General features: G+C 46.1%; 1 protein-coding gene across 1 annotated transcript; it reads left to right on the forward strand.

Moving 5' to 3' along the window:
* The first annotated feature begins 1,384 nt into the window (after nucleotides 1-1,384).
* Nucleotides 1,385-13,438, forward strand: PSMD2 (proteasome 26S subunit, non-ATPase 2). The gene is made up of 21 exons (XM_003802862.3): nucleotides 1,385-1,654; nucleotides 2,100-2,156; nucleotides 2,502-2,666; nucleotides 4,994-5,115; nucleotides 5,298-5,522; nucleotides 5,809-5,967; nucleotides 6,117-6,261; nucleotides 6,433-6,493; nucleotides 7,140-7,286; nucleotides 7,436-7,542; nucleotides 7,735-7,862; nucleotides 8,090-8,177; nucleotides 9,609-9,771; nucleotides 9,888-9,989; nucleotides 10,181-10,326; nucleotides 11,159-11,242; nucleotides 11,753-11,921; nucleotides 12,013-12,107; nucleotides 12,289-12,415; nucleotides 12,826-12,944; nucleotides 13,095-13,438. The coding sequence occupies exons 1-21, from the start codon at nucleotides 1,520-1,522 to the stop codon at nucleotides 13,275-13,277; spliced, it is 2,727 nt and encodes a 908-aa protein (XP_003802910.1). The 5' UTR covers nucleotides 1,385-1,519; the 3' UTR covers nucleotides 13,278-13,438.
* Nucleotides 13,439-16,996: the final 3,558 nt, after the last annotated feature.

A 16,996-nucleotide genomic window follows, 5' to 3' on the forward strand; every position in this document is an offset into this window, starting at 1 on the left:
TTGAGTCACATGTGCTACCTGAGTTACTTCTTTTCACACCTTCTAGACACATATAATAGCCTAAACTAAAGAAAAAACTTGGGGTTTTGAGAGTTAAGGGCTTGGAAGATTGAAAGACTGAGGTTCAAATCCTAATTCTACTACAGGCAGTCCCCAGGTTATACATGAGATAGCTTCTGTAGGTCCCTTCCTTTCCTTTCTTCCCTTCCTTCCCTTTCTTCCCTTCCTTCCCTCCCTTTCCTTTTTTTAGACCGTCTCACTCATTCGCCCTGTGTAGAGTGGTGGGGCATCATCATAGCTCACAGCAACCTCAACTCCTGGGATCAAGCAATCCCCCTGCATAAGCCTCCCAAGGACCTGGGACTACAGGTGCCTGCCACAACACCCTATGCCCAGCTAGTTTTTCTATTTTTAGTAGATATGGGTCTTGCTCTTGCTCAGGCTGATCTTGAACTCCTGAGCTCAAGCAGTTCACCTCCCTCTGCCTCCCAGAGTGTTAGGATTACAGGTGTGAGCCGCTGTGTCTAGCCTATAAGTTTGTCCTTAAGTTGAACTTGTATTTAAGTTGGAACAGGTACATTTACTTATTACTTATAATAGCCTCCATTCTTAGGTGTGAGTGGTACATCTGTCGGGGACTTACTGCTTCCATTCCTAAGGACGAGTTGTACGTAAGTCGGGTGTTTGTAACTCAGGGACTGCCTGTGCTCTGTATGATCTCTTGTGTAAAATGGACACGGCCCTACAGATCTCAAAAGATTGTGAGAATTGTGTGATCGCTTAAAAGCTGTCCTGACGTAAAACGTGTCAGTCACCCTTCCTTTAAGTCCTAACAGGGAAAGGAAGAACAAAAGACAGACTGAGGGAAAAGAATTGTCTTGTTCTGCTTTTGCTCCACAACTTGGCAAGGGAGCATAGGATTTGCTGATTTATACTCCACGTGGCTCCCCAAAAGGATTTAAGAACCACACCCTCACCGTAATATCAGAGCACTCTCCTTCAAATGGGGGCAAACGTGAGGAGGTTAATATCCTACAGCGGTGTGGGGCTAGACACGGGGTACCCAAGCTTCATACAGACGGAAATCAAGCGTCCCAGACTTAAAAGAATCTGTTCCCCTGTCCCACCACGCAGCCAACTGGGGTGTCACTATGAGTTCTATTAAGCGTTATGAGAAAAACTTACCCGCGAGCAAAACGACATCCCAGTTCGCACCCCGCTCGTCTCCCGCAGCAGTGAGCGTACCCCAAACGCACACCACACAATTCTGCAGGATTCCGAAGACTCGGAGGAGGTCCGCGCCGGGGCGGTACCTAAGGCGCGGGGGAGGCTGGGAAGCGTAGTTTCCGTCCGGCCTCCGGGGCCGGGTTCTTAGGACTGGGTGGCCCACCGCGCTCCCGGCTTGCTCGGCGTTTCCGGGCTCCGGAGTAGGCGGGGCGTATCGGGCGATGCGCGAGGACGTCTGGGAAAGAGGGCGGGGCGATGGTGCGCGCGCAGCGGGCCGGCAGTGGCGGCGGCGATGGAGGAGGGTGGACGGGACAAAGCACCACTGCAGACCCAGCAGCCCCCAGCGACGGTCCCCGGGGGCGCGGATGAGAAGCCGAGCGGCAAGGAGCGGCGCGATGCCGGGGACAAGGACAAAGAACAGGAGCTGGTGAGGCGCAGCTCCGGGAGGTGGCGAAGGAGGCCACAGGCTGAGTCACTGCGCTCCACAGGCCTCAGACCCAGCTCCTCAGCGGCCCCACCGAACCCAAGAGAGGACCGATGGGGCGACCCTCGGGACTCCCAGCACCCCACCTCTCTAGGCCCCTCTCATTCTCCATTCTGCGCTGGCACTTCTGCCGTTCCCACCAACCCTTATCACCACTTAGTGAGGTGGGCTCGGGCGGGTCATTGTCACCCATTTTCTAGAACGGTATTCAGGCAGAGCCTGGCTTAGAAGTTGGGCTGCCTTCCCATCAGGGCTTCCCATTCCCACTCTTTCCTTGTCCACTTGCCCCTTGTAAGGAGGCAGGCTCATTCCCTACCTGTCCCAGGTTGAGTGGGAGGAGGATGTGTTTGGGACTCCTCTTCATGAGCTTCTTCCCCTAACCCTCCAGTCTGAGGAGGACAAACAACTTCAAGATGAACTGGAGATGCTCGTAGAACGCCTTGGGGTGAGTTATGACGTTAACGTGATTCGGTGCATATTTGGATCTTACCCACTTGCTTGATAACGTTTTGAGGTAACACCTCTTATGCGATGCTTTATTTTAGGGTCGATGTTAGGCTGTCGGGAGGCAGGAGAGTTACAAGGCATATTTGTACGGTTTGATAGCTTACTTTTGTGAGAAAAGCAGAGTTCTTAACTAAGCTCATTTGTTCTTGTGCCAGGCAGTTGGGGAATCACAGGTGAATAAGACATTTTCCTGGATTAGTTGTTAGTTAAATATTTCTGTATTATATTATGACTTGGAGGGATGTGACTCCTTTTTGTCTGATCCCTAACATTTCCTTTTCAGGAGAAGGATACATCCCTGTACCGACCAGCTCTGGAGGAACTTCGGAGGCAGATTCGTTCTTCTACAACTTCCATGACTTCAGTGCCCAAGCCTCTCAAATTTCTGCGTCCGCACTATGGCAAACTGAAGGAAATCTATGAAAACATGGCCCCTGGGGAGAATAAGGTAAAACAGTATTTCAGAGGCTGGTGGAGACCTAGTTTGGGAATTCCTTTTTACCTAGACCATGGGGCTTATGATGAATCACTATTCACCTGATAGACCTAAACCGTGATCCAGTTGAGCAGAGTTCATCACAGTCAAGGTATGCATAAAAGGACTGAAAGGAAGGTCAAGTTTTTAGAAGGCACTGCTTCTGTCATTTGTTTGTACCTTGGGATTTCATTAGCGTGGTTTATATTTAAGTTATGTTAAACTTTGGTTTTTCTCTTTTGTTCTATGTCATGTTTTCCCTCAGAAATATACACTACATTTAATCACTTCTCTGCCAATTGGTACAACTATAATCCAGGAAATTCTCATCTGGACCATTATAGCAGCCTCATAACTGGTGTTCTTGCTTTTGTCCTTGATCTCCTATACAGTCTGTCTTTCATTTAAAAGCCATAGTGACTCGGTGCCTGTGGCTCAAGTGGCTAAGGCTCCAGCCACATACACTTAAGGTGGCAGGTTCAAATCCAGCCCGGGCCCACCAAACAACAATGATGGCTGCAACTAAAAATTAGCCAGGCGTTATGGCGGGCGCCTGTGGTCCCAGCTACTTGGGAGGCTGAGGCAGGAGACTCGCTTGAGCCCAGGAGTTGGAGGTTGCTGTGAGCTGTGATGCCATAGCACTCTACCCAGGGGTACAGCTTGAGGCTCTGTCTCAAAAAAAAAAAAAAAAAACCCATAGTGATATTTCTAGAGTTTAGGTCATTTCTGCTTAAAACAGCCGTTCTCAGCCTGTGGGTCATGACCCCCTTTTAACTGTATTAAAGGTTCACAGCATTAGGAAGATTGAGAACCACTGGCTTAAAACCTTAATAGTTTCTAATTGCAGTTAAAATAAAATTCAGCTTGGGTGCAGTCTCTCACACCTATAATCCCAGCACTTTGGGAGACAGAAGTGGGAATAATTTGAAGCCAAGAATTGAAGACCAGCTTGGGAAACATGGCTAGATGCTGTCTTTACAAAAGTAAAAACGAATACAGAGCCTCCATCATTTTTTGTTTTCTCCTTTATTACCTTTCCTTTGTTTTTTTGTTTTTTATGAGAAAAAGTAACTCTACCCAAGCTATTGCCCTGGGTAGAGTGCCGTGGCATCATAGCTCACAGCAACTACTAACTCTTGGGCTCAAGAAATCCTCTTGCCTCAGTTTTTCTATTTTTAGTAGAGACAGAGTCTTGCTTTTTGCTTAGGCTGGTCTCAAACTTGTGAGCTCAAGCAGTACACCACCTTGACCTCCCAGAGTGCTGGGATTACAGGGGTGAGCCACTATGCCCCGCCCCTTCCTTGGGTTCAAAAGGAAAATAGGGCTGGCCGCCCGTAGTTCAGTGGCTAGGGCACTGGCCAGATGCTCCGGGGCTGGTGGGTTCGAACCTAGCCTAGACCTGCTAAACAACAACAACAACAACAACAAAATAGCCAGGCATTGTGGTGGGCCCCTGTAGTCCCAGCTACTATGGAGGCTGAGGCAAGAGAATCACTTGGGCCCAAGAGTTTGAGGTTGCTGTGAGCTGTGATATCATGGTACTCTACTGAGGGCAACATAATGAGACTCTATCCCCCACCAAAAAAGGAAAATGGTAACCAACTGAGGTTCCTGTGAGGCTTAGCTTAGGAAACATATACATTTGTAACACAGAGGCAGTGCCTTAACTTAGTGGGTAGGGCACCAGCCATGTACACTGAGGTTGGCCAGTTTGAACCCAGCTTGGGGCAGCTAAAGCAACAATGACAACTGCAACCGAAAAATAGCCAGGCATCGTGGCAGGCACCTGAGGCAAGAGAATCTCTTAAGCCCAAGAGTTTGAGGTTGCTGTGAGCTGTGACGCCACAGCACTCTACCAAGGATGACATAGTGAGACTCTGTCTCCAAAAAAATTTTCTTTTTTTTTTTTTTTGAGACAGAGCCTCAAGCTGTCCCCCTGGGTAGAGTGCCGTGGCATTACAGCTCACAGCAACCTCCAACTCCTGGGCTCAAGCGAGTCTCTTGCCTCTGCCTCCCAAGTAGCTGGGACCACAGGCGCCCACCACAACGCCCAGCTATTTTTTGGTTGCAGCTGTCGTTGTTTGGCGGGTCCGGGCTGGGGATTCGAACCTGCCACCTTAGGTGTACGTGGCTGGTGCCTTAACCGGTTGAGCTATAGGCGCCGAGCCCAAAAAAAAATTTCTAATACAGAAACTAGTCCATAGTTAATTTTGAGAATAGTGACAGTGGTCTTTGCATTCATGTCACATTCCCCTTACCCTGGACTGTTGGATTTGACTTCAAAGAACTTTTCTTTGTAGCGCTTTGCTGCTGACATCATCTCTGTTTTGGCCATGACCATGAGTGGCGAGCGCGAGTGCCTCAAGTATCGATTAGTGGGCTCACAGGAGGAATTGGCATCATGGGGTCATGAGTATGTCAGGTAAGATCTTTTCTTTTTGGAATCTGAAGGGGGCTCTGAGGTATAATTCTCAGTTCTATCTTAGAGTACTATCTGTTTTAGAGTATCATTATATTGAATTTCCCAGATAGTGAATTCCTTGGCCCATAGGGAAATGCTTCTCCTGAAGCTGTATTCCCTTAGTAGTCTGGGCCCATCCATAGGCATCTGGCAGGAGAAGTGGCTAAGGAGTGGCAGGAGTTGGATGATGCAGAGAAGGTACAACGAGAGCCACTGCTTACCCTGGTGAAGGAGATTGTCCCCTACAACATGGCCCACAATGCAGAACACGAGGCCTGTGACCTGCTCATGGAAATTGAGCAAGTGGATATGCTGGAGAAGGACATCGATGAGAATGCATACGCAAAGGTCTGCCTCTATCTTACCAGGTGAGTGAGTGTGGTAGGGATGGATGGCAGGGCTGCTCTTCCCAGCACTTCTCTCTCAATTTTGCTTCCTCTATTCTCTCAAGGCATCTTAAGGGTAGCATCAGGCTGTAGTTAATTTTTGTGAGTTTCTTGAGGACAGTGATTCTGTGTCTCCTTACTAGTCTTAGCATCTAGCATAAAGCTTAGTATAGAATAGGCATTCATTATTTATTTTGGGTAGATGAATTCAATGTGATAAATGAGTCTCTGGGACTTTCTGGATCCTTTTTTACTTTTGCCTTTGTAGTTGTGTGAATTATGTGCCTGAGCCTGAGAACTCTGCCCTACTGCGTTGTGCCTTGGGTGTGTTCCGAAAGTTTAGCCGCTTCCCTGAAGCTCTGAGATTGGCACTGATGCTCAATGACATGGAGCTGGTAGAAGATATCTTCACCACCTGCAAGGATGTGTATGTAGAGAAGAAGTTGTCAAAGTGGAAGATAAGCTTATCTGGGCATTTATTTAAAAAGCTGGGACTTGTTTCTGATTAGGGTTTGAGGGGATTTCTTGTGTGCTTATTGGACAGTGGTGAACAGCTGTGCTGACTCTCTCCCACAGGGTAGTACAGAAACAGATGGCATTCATGCTAGGGAGGCATGGAGTGTTCCTGGAGCTGAGTGAAGATGTAGAAGAATATGAGGACCTGACAGAGATCATGTCTAATGTGCAGCTCAACAGCAACTTCTTGGCCTTAGCTCGGGAGGTGAGATTCTTTGCTCTTTTGTCATCAAAGCTTCATGGTTGTAATTTCACATGCCATTTCACATTCCTGGCTAGACTCTCTTTTGTCAGAATTGGTATTCAGTGGGATAGCAGGAGGGACAGCTTGGGGGAGTACTAGGGGAACAGTTGTGACTCTATGACTTCTCTTCAGCTGGACATCATGGAGCCCAAGGTGCCTGATGACATCTACAAAACACACCTAGAGAACAACAGTGAGTAGCCCTCTATGTGAGTGAAAATTGAAGGATAACTGGTTGTGCTTCTTGTATTGGGAGTGATGGCTTGGGCCAACATGCTTATTTTACAGAGGTCAGAATTCCCATGAATCCTTTTTTCAGGTCACTGCTTGGGGGCAATGAAAGAGAATTTTTTTTTTTTTTTTTGCGGTTTTTGGCCGGGGCTAGGTTTAAACACACCACCTCTGGCATATGGGGCCGGTACCTTATTCCTTTGAGCCACAGGCGCTGCCCAAGAATCTTCTTTTCTTTTCTTTTCTTTTCTTTTTTTTGAGACATAGCCTCAAGCTATCGCCCTGGGTAAAGTGCTGTGGTGTCACAGCTCACAGCAACCTCCAACTCCTGGGCTTAAGCGATCCTCTTGCCTCAGCCTACCGAGTAGCTGGGACTAGAGGTGCCCACCACAATGCCTGACTATTTTTTGGTTGTAGTTATCATTGTTTGGCAGGCCCGGGCCGGATTTGACCCCATCAGCTCTGGTGTATGTGGCTGGCCCCTTAGCTGCTCAAGCTACAGGCGCCACCAATGATAGAGAATCTTAAGGGAAGCAGAGATTGGCTACCATACTTTGCTCCTTTCTTGCCCTATTCTAAACTTCCCTTTTCCTTTCCCTCCTGTGCAGGGTTTGGGGGTAGTGGCTCTCAGGTAGACTCTGCCCGTATGAACCTGGCCTCCTCTTTTGTGAATGGCTTTGTGAATGCAGCTTTCGGCCAGGACAAACTGCTCACGGATGATGGCAACAAATGGCTTTACAAGAACAAAGACCATGGTATAATTCTGTTCTTATTTTATCTTTTGTGTTGCTTTGTTCACTCTCTTTGTCCTCCTAGAGTCAAATTTTTATCTGACAGGGGATCCATAGTACAGTTCTTTGGAGTGACCTTTATAACACTTTCCTCGGACTCTTCCTTGGTATAGGAATGTTGAGTGCAGCTGCATCTCTTGGCATGATTTTGCTGTGGGATGTGGATGGTGGCCTCACCCAGATTGACAAGTACCTGTACTCCTCCGAGGACTACATCAAGGTTAGTCTGAGCACAGCCCTCTTGGAAGATTTCCCTTTGCCATGTTCTAGTGCCCAGTAGTGCCTTCCTTTTACTGATACGTTGTACCCAGTTTTTAAATCCAATTAAAGTAGGTGTGGAAGGCCCATGTTGCATCCTTTGTGGTGAAGAAGGTAGAGTCTCCTGAGTGAAAAATCTATTTGCTCTTTATAGTCAGGAGCTCTCCTTGCCTGTGGCATTGTGAACTCTGGGGTCCGGAATGAGTGCGACCCTGCTCTGGCACTGCTCTCAGACTATGTTCTTCACAACAGCAACACAATGAGACTTGGTTCCATCTTTGGGTAAGGTTTCTCACTTTTGTATGTTAACACTCAGCCTATAAGCTCTGAAGAACAGTAACTAGGTCCTTTTCACTTTTATATTGACAAAGACTACTACTGTGTTTGAGTGCTGTGTATTTGACTTTTGGTGAATGTTTGTTGAAATGGTGAATGAACAATCTTCTTTTTGTTCTTTACTTGCCTTGTCCTTGGTATGTGTTGAGACTGCCTTTTCATGGATTTTGCAGGCTAGGTTTGGCCTATGCAGGCTCAAATCGTGAAGATGTTCTAACACTGCTGCTGCCTGTGATGGGAGATTCCAAGTCTAGCATGGAGGTGGGTAGAGGCTGTCAGTACTTAGGGTTGGTAGGGAAGGTGCTGTGAGACACTCTCTGTGGCAAATAATGAAAAAGAAGTTGTGTGTGTGCATACATGCATGTGTTTGTTGTGTAGGAGGGTATTACCCCAGTGAAATTCCTTAGAACTGGGATTCCAGGCCTCTGGTTGGTAGTGAGATCTGAGATGCCCTGTCTGGAAGAACTATCTGGATTAGAGTGAGGAGAAACTTAATGCAGCTTGGGGTTGATGATTCTCACTGAGTGTTTCAGTTATTGGCCAACCTTAAATTTTCTTATCTTTGTGGAGTTGTTTTAGTGATGGATAAATACAGTATGGTGGCCAAAAGCATAGGTTTTAGAATCAGAAAGCTCAAATCCTGCCACCTTTGCTTATAAGCAGTGTGATCTTGAACAAGTAACTCAGTCTCTTTAGGCCTCATTTTTCTATCAGTAAGAGGGCAGAATAAAAGTAGGACCTGTTACCCATGGGGTTGTTAGGAGGATTAAATGTTAATGGTATGCAAAACAGGTGGCATAGTAACTGACATATATTAAGTACTTGATAAATAGTGGCTGATAATGTTTTTCTTTTATTTATTTATTTTTCTCCTGAGACAAGGTTTTGCTCTGTCACTCAAGCTGATCATAGTTCACTGCAGCCTGCAACTCGGGTGCACAAGTGATCTCTTGCTTCAGCCCCTGGCCTCATGCAGTCCTCCCACCTTTTCCTCCAAAATACTGGGATTATAGGCACTACCCCAGCCAATATTGTTATTTTGACTTAGCATAAAAAAGGGATTACTACCTACTTATATTAGGGCAAATGTCTTATAGTGGTCTAAAAGTTTTCTGTTTTTGGTTTGTTTGTTTGTTTTGGTAGAGTGAGATATCTTGAGCCAAGACAGACAGGTACAAAGGGTGCCAAAAAAGTGTATACACATTTTATTTTATCTTATTTTTTGAGCCAGAATGTCATTTGTCGCCCTTGGTACACTGTCTTGGCGTGATAGTTTATAGCAACCTCAAACTCTTGGGCTCAAGTGATTGTCTTGTCTCAGGCACCAGCCACAATGCCCAGCTATTTTTAGAGATGGGGTCTAGCTCTTGCTCAGGCTGGTCTCCAACCTGTGAGCTCAGACAATCCACCCGCCTCAACCTCCCAGAGTGCTAGGATTACAGGGCTGAACCACTGGGCCTGGCTTACACATTTTAAGAAAGGAAAAAACTATTAAAATTGTAATATTCAATATGTATCAGTATTGAAAGATGAATACAGGTCATATTGAGCACCTCTTGTAATTGCAGAAGTCAATTGTTACTTGAGCATTACAAATTTATTTTTTCCTTTTTTAAACTGTGTATACATTTTCTGGGTACCCTCTGTATTTTAACAGCTTATTATGGACAATACTGATTGTCTTACTTCTAGGTGGCAGGTGTGACAGCTCTTGCCTGTGGAATGATAGCAGTGGGATCCTGCAATGGAGATGTCACTTCTACTATCCTTCAGACCATCATGGAGAAGTCAGAGACTGAGCTCAAGGACACTTACGCTCGTTGGCTTCCTCTTGGACTGGGACTCAACCACCTGGGTGAGAGGAACGTCTCTCTATTTGGGCAAAAGGCTAACAGTAATTGGGAGGGTTTGTGTGTCAGGCTGTGCTGCATGGAAGCAGGTGTCCTCTGACCCCTTGAATCTATCCTGTAGGGAAGGGTGAGGCCATTGAGGCAATCCTGGCTGCCCTGGAGGTTGTGTCAGAACCATTCCGCAGTTTTGCCAACACGCTGGTGGATGTGTGTGCCTATGCAGGTCTGTGTATTTGTTACTCTGTCTTGTGCTTCTCCAGTAACTCCTCACTTCTCTCGGTTCTTTTTTTGAGGTTGTTTCTTCTTTCTTATTTTGAACTGCTTTAGATTCTTGAGGATTCTCTGATTTCCAAGTAAGCTTTACATTTGTGCCTTCTCATTTCTACCCTTCTTACCCTTACCACCTTGCTGAAGGCTCCGGGAATGTACTGAAAGTGCAGCAGTTACTCCACATTTGTAGCGAACATTTTGACTCCAAGGAAAAGGAAGAAGACAAAGATAAGAAGGAAAAGAAGGACAAGGACAAAAAGGAAGCCCCTGCTGACATGGGAGCACATCAGGTTATGTGGGCAGTTAGGCACTCTCAGAGTGAGGGCCTGAGAAATGATAAGCACGTAGGGGGTTGGGGAGCTGGGTTTGGTTCTGTCTTAGATCCCTTCTGGATACTGCTACGTATTGAAATGGCGTGAGACTGGCTTTTGTACCTGAGGAAAGATGTTCCCCATGGGATGGCTTTTTATTCTTTTTTGAGACGGTCTCACTGTGGTCGCCCTTGGCAGAGTGCCATCGCATCTCAGCTCACAGCAACCTCAAACTCCTAGGCTTAAGCAATTCTCTTGCCTCAGCCTCCCAAGTAGCTGGGACTCCAGGCACCTACCACAACACCCAGCTATTTTTAGAGACAAAGTGTTGCTCTGGCTCAGGCTGGTTTCAAACTTGTGAGCTCAGGCAATCCACTCGCCTTGGCCTCCCAAGGCTGGGAATACAAGTGATAGCCACCATGCCTGGCCCAGATGGCTTTTTTTTGTTTTTGAGACAGAGCCTCAAGCTGTTGCCCTGGGTAGAGTGCCATGGCATCACAGCTCACAGCAACCTCCAACTCCTGGGCTCAAGCGAGTCTCCTGTCTCAGCCTCCCAAGTAGCTGGGACTACAGGCGCCCACCACAACGCCCAGCTATTTTTTTTTTTTTTGGTTGCAGCCATCATTGTTATTTGGCAGGCCAGGCTGGACTTGAACCCACCAGCTCAGGTGTATGTGCCTGGCGCCTTAGCCACTTGAGCCACAGGCGCCACTCCCCCAGATGGCTTTTTATTCTTAGATGGGAATTAAATCAAGGGTGACTGATTTTTGTTCCTTGAGCTTATTGGGTTCCACTGTCTCTTCATGTGTAGGGAGTGGCTGTTCTGGGGATTGCCCTTATTGCTATGGGAGAGGAGATTGGTGCAGAGATGGCACTACGAACCTTTGGCCATTTGGTGAGTATAACATGAAGATGATTACAATATACTGGTTTTGGGCTCAATGCCTGTAGCTCAGTGGTTAGGGTGCCAGCCACATACACCAGGGCTGGCAGGTTTCAACCCACCTGGGCCTGCTAAACAACAATGACAGCTACAACAAAAAAATAGCCAGGCATTGTGGTAGGCGCCTGTAGTCCCAGGTACTTGGGAGGATGAGGCAAGAGAATTGCTTAAGCCCAAGAGTTTGAGGTTGCTGTGAGCTATGACGCCACATCACCCTACTGAGAGTGACATGCTGATACTCTATCTCAAAAAAAAAAAAAAAAAACCCCAAAAAACCAATAGACTGATTTTGGTGGCCTGATGCTCCCAAAGGAGACTTTCCTGATTGCTTTTCTTGGTGATGTGGTCTTTTGTTGTGCCTTTCTGTAAAAGTTAAGGCCCTCTTTCACCCATTAGTTCATGCCTGTAAACTGAATTGTTTTTACTGTTTTCCCCTAAACTGTTATTTTCTTTGATCACTAGCTGAGATATGGGGAGCCTACACTCCGGAGGGCTGTACCTTTAGCACTGGCACTAATCTCTGTTTCAAATCCACGACTTAACATCCTGGATACCCTAAGTAAATTCTCTCATGATGCTGATCCAGAAGTTTCCTATAACTCCATCTTTGCTATGGGCATGGTGGGCAGTGGTAAGTATCAGGCATAAAAAGATTATAAGCAGATTTGGGGGGGTGATTTGAGGCCTTATTTTCAAGCCTTTTTAATGCTTAACATTTCCAGGTACCAATAATGCCCGTCTGGCTGCAATGCTGCGCCAGTTAGCTCAATATCATGCTAAGGACCCCAACAATCTGTTCATGGTGCGCTTGGCACAGGTAAAGAATAGAATTCTTCTTAGAGTATGTGAGGGGAAGTATCTGTGGTGATGGAAGGGGAACATGGAATCTTGGCCTGGGGGGAAGATATGAACAAGTTGTGGGATTTCTGATCAGCTGGGTTAAGTGATTGTCTCCTGAGATGTGACTCCTTACTGCCACTTTCGTCTATTTTTTTCAGGGTCTGACACATTTAGGGAAGGGCACACTTACCCTCTGTCCCTACCATAGTGACCGGCAGCTTATGAGTCAGGTGGCTGTGGCTGGGCTGCTAACTGTGCTTGTCTCCTTCCTGGATGTTAGAAATAGTGAGTTCCTCTCAAAATCTTATATTATGGTGCATAGTACAGTGTCTTCAGGCCTACTAGGGCCACTGTGGTAATTAAGGATCAAGAATCCACATTAGCTCTATACTACTCTGGGTTCCTAAGGTTCTTTGGGCTTGTGATGGGCCACAGGAGACATTCATCTCTCACATTTGAGGACTATAAGCCCAGCATTTGCTCCTAAGTGGAGAAAAGTGATTTGCCAGTTCAAGGGTTATAAGCAAAGTGAGGTGGGGTTATCTCCGGTTAGCGGTAGGATGTATGATGGGAGGGATATGGGTTCAGGTGTATGACTGAGGGGTTATAGGGACATGCTTGAGGTTGGCTCCCAGGGTTCTGGCTAGACCTGCCCTACTATCTCTAACTGTTTTTGTTCTGTGTGCTTCCCACAGTCATTTTAGGAAAATCACACTATGTATTGTATGGGCTGGTTGCTGCCATGCAGCCCCGAATGTTGGTCACATTTGATGAAGAGCTGCGGCCATTGCCAGTGTCTGTCCGTGTGGGCCAGGTAAGGGATTGAATAGAGGGGCAGGCTTAGGCTATATTTTAGAACTTAGAGAATACATATATACTTGCTTCTCTAAAACTTGTATGGGCACTGGGTTGTTGCTCTTCTCCCATCTGGAGTTCCTTCTTTTCAATATTTTTTACCCTACAGGCAGTGGATGTGGTGGGCCAGGCAGGCAAGCCGAAGACTATCACAGGGTTCCAGACACATACAACCCCAGTGTTACTGGCCCATGGGGAACGGGCAGAATTGGCCACTGAGGAATTTCTTCCTGTTACCCCCATTCTGGAAGGTTTTGTCATCCTTCGGAAGAACCCTAACTATGATCTCTAAGTGGCCCTCTGGGGCCCTGAGCAATAGCTAATGTATCAGTGGGCCGTGCTTCCTGCTGTCAGGGCTGGACACTGTCTCAGACCTTTGAGGGAATTGTTACCTCCTGTTCTTTTGTTACTGAGTGAGATAACCTTGTTGAATAAAGACCTTTATCCCCAAGGTCTCTCTGTCTGCTTTCTGGGGTATCATGGCAAGAGGCTAGACCGGGGTGGAGAGTGGATGTGAGAGGGCATTGTTTGGAGCAACTGTGAGCCCAGGCTAGTAGGGAGGCTGCCCTGAATGGAAACAACTAAGCCCCTTTCCCTCCTTTCCTTCTTTTATAATCATCTTCTGTTTTTGTTTTCCCTTGAGAAGCTGGTAAATGTAATGGAGCTTCACTCTAGGAGATGGATATACACAAATTTTCATACAAACTTTTACAAATAACTTTTCAAGGGGCTTGTGGATCCTATTAACACCACCCCTGCAAATACACACTCTTCAAGGCGTCATCATCTACCTTTTCTTTGCTGCTGAATGAAGAAAACATTTTTACTTCCTGTGATCCTCTGAATTTAACTTCATAACAGTGGCAGGCACTTAGTAGATCTGTAAATGTAAAAGTATGACTTCTACATGCTTCTGAGACTTCACAACGACTTGGAAAGGTAGATATTATCCCCATATTTTGGTGAGTAATATGAAATTTGGAAAGGTTGGCTTGGTGCCTGTAGCTCAAGCAGCTAAGGCGCCAGCCACATATACCAGAGCTGGCAGGTTAGAATCCAGCCTGGGCCTGCCAAACAACAATGACAACTACAACCAAAAAATAGCCAGGTGTTGTGGCAGGCGCCTGTAGTCCCAGCTACTTGGGAGTCTGAGGCAAGAGAATCGCTTAAGCTCAGGAGTTGGAGATTGCTGTGAGCTGTGATGCCATGGCATTTTACCCAAGGCAACAGTTTGCTCTATTTCAAAAAAAAAAAAAAAAAAAAATTTGAAAAGGTTCAGTAACTTACTCAAGGTCACCCAAGTCATGGAGCCAAAGATTGGAATCTAAGTCCATTTGACTACAACATGGTCTTAATTCACTATTTTACTCTGTCTCTGAAGCCTCAGAGACTTAAAGGTCCCATTCTAGTCCAAGGCCTTAGCTAGCTGCAGAAGCAGCTGCAAATTTGGGTTGAGTCATCTGTACTTGGCAACCTGTATAAAAGCTTGAAGCGCTGGACTTGGGAGTCACCAGACTTATCAAGCCCCTTTAATATGACTGCCATAATCAAGTCAGCATGTATGATGAACCTCTGCTATTGTTTAACGTGGATATAGTAGTTGCCTTCTCTGATTTCGAGTGTTGGTGATGTTAAAATAAGTTGTCAAATAAAACATAAGTAAAAGGATAGTTCTCTATCAAATCATAATTTGGATGATTGTGCTTTAGAATAAGACAGTTTCAAAGTGACTCTTTGCTTTTCACGTCCAGTCATTCATTCAGTAATGAACATCAATGGAGCCCAGCTCAGCAATGGACATTATTCAAGTTTGTGGAGATGCAAATATAGGGAAAAAACCCACTATCCTCAAAAAGCTTAATGTAATGGAAAAGAAAATCACATGAAAACAATTTTGATGTATTGTGGATATGAACAAGGGGTCGCTGAAATGGGGCTACAGTGGGTAAGTCAGGAGAGACTTTGAGAAAGCTTTTACTTGGAGGAAGATGAATTTATCCAGAGGAAAGCAGGGTGGGATATAGCCAAGGGAGTAGCAACAGCCAGGAAGTCCTTGAGGAAAAGCTATTTGTCTTCAGGAACTATGGATAATTTGGTTTGGCTATATATACAGGAACCAGAGAAAAGAGATAGGTGATAGAGCTAGAGGTTCAGGCTAGAGTTTTGTTTGCTAAGAATTTGACAGTCTCTCTCTCAATGGGGCCCAGTGAAAGAAAGCAGGAAAGTGACATGATCTGCTATCTGGGTGAGAAAGCTCACCCGGAGGCTTGGAAAGCAGGCAAGGGAAACGAATTCCTGAACTAGGGCAGTACAAGTGGGGAGGTGTGTAGAGCACCAGCCACATAACAGGCTGGTGGGTTCGAACCTGGCCTGGGCCGCTAGAGAAAATGACAACTGCAACAACAACAAAAACTATGCGGGTGCCTGTAGTCCCAGATACTTGGGAGGCTGAGGCAAGAGAATCTCTTAAGCGCAAGAGTTTGAGGTTGCTGTGACCTGTGACACTCTACTGAGGGCAACATAATAAGGCTGTCTCAAAAAAAAAAAAAAAGTGCGTTGGGGAAGGGTAAATATAAGAAAGTTGTTTTTTTCTTGTTTTTGACAGTCTCACTATGTTGCCTAGGCTGGAGTGTAGTGGCCTCATCATAATTCTCTACAGCCTCAAACTCATGTGTTCAATGATCCTCTGACCCAGTCTCCCAGACCGCTAGGATTACAAGCAGTAAGCCACCAAGGCAGAATTTTTTTTTTTTTGGAGACAGAGTCTCTCTTTGTTGCCCTGGCATCACGGCTCACAGCAAGCTCAAACTCCTGGGCTCAAGCGATTCTCTACCCTCAGCTTCCCAAGTAGCTGAGACTACAGGTGTCTACCACAACACTCAGCTAATTTTAGAGACACAGGCTCCTTATTGCTCAGGCTGGTCTTGAACTTGTGAGGTCAGGCAATCTACCCGCCTCAGCCTCCCAGAATGCTAGGATTACATGTGAGCCACTGCGCCTGCCTGTAATTTTTTTTTTTAAAGAGAAAATCAATAGGACTTGATTATGATCCAAACTTCAGTAGAACCTAATGTCTGATTAGATGTAGTGCTTTGCTAGTGAAGGAATGTAGGATGAATCCCAGACTTTCAGTTTGGGTAGTGTCCAATGAAAAGGAATACAAAAGCAACATAATGTATGTTTGAGGGCAAGTTGGACTGGGTTGACAAATTCTGACCAGGTTGTTAACTATCTGAATTAAAACTCAAACTATCTGACTCAGCAAGTGGATTCAGTTCTAGGATGGCACCATCTAGCCTCTTTTGGCTGCAGGGTAGGGGTTTGGGGATTGTTTTTTCCCAAATGGAAAAACATTTTGAATTTCCCATGGTTGACTTTTGCCTCTCCCTGGGAGTGTCTCATCTTTATAAACTACAAACCTACTTAACTGCTTGCCTAGTTAGAATGTATCAGTCTTTTTGTTTGTTTGGAGAGAAAGAAGGTAAGAGTACAGTGGCCTTACATGGCTCACTGAAACCTCTCCACTCCTGGCCTCAGCCTCCTAAATAGGTGCACTGCTACCGCGCCCTGCTAATTTTTAAATTTTTTGTAGAGAAGGGGTCTAGCCATGTTGCCAGGCTGGTCTGGAACTCCTGGGCTCAAGTGATCCTCCTGCCTCTCACCCTTCCAAAGCGCTTCCATTAGAGATTAAAGGCAGAGCCACCGCACCTGCCAATTTCCTTTGTTATAGACCTTTCAGTGATCTAATTTACATTATTTTCAAAGCCTGCATAATTCGTATTGTACCACGATTTCCCTAGGATAATCATTAATTTCAGTGTCCTCAGCCCCAGGCCAGCAGTTCGCCAAGCATTTAGTATGCACTCAATAAATGTTGGCTCTAGGTATGAATGAACTAAAGATCACCTAACAGAAACACAGAGAGGAGGTAAGAGTTCCAAAGTTCGGGAGGGGACACGGGGGCGTGCAGTGGATGTCACGTGACGGGGCGGGGCCCGTCCCATGTGCTCC

Source organism: Otolemur garnettii, unplaced genomic scaffold, assembly GCF_000181295.1.
Source record: "Otolemur garnettii isolate 467f Iridium unplaced genomic scaffold, OtoGar3 scaffold00263, whole genome shotgun sequence".
In the NCBI taxonomy this organism is placed as follows: Eukaryota; Metazoa; Chordata; class Mammalia; order Primates; family Galagidae; genus Otolemur; species Otolemur garnettii.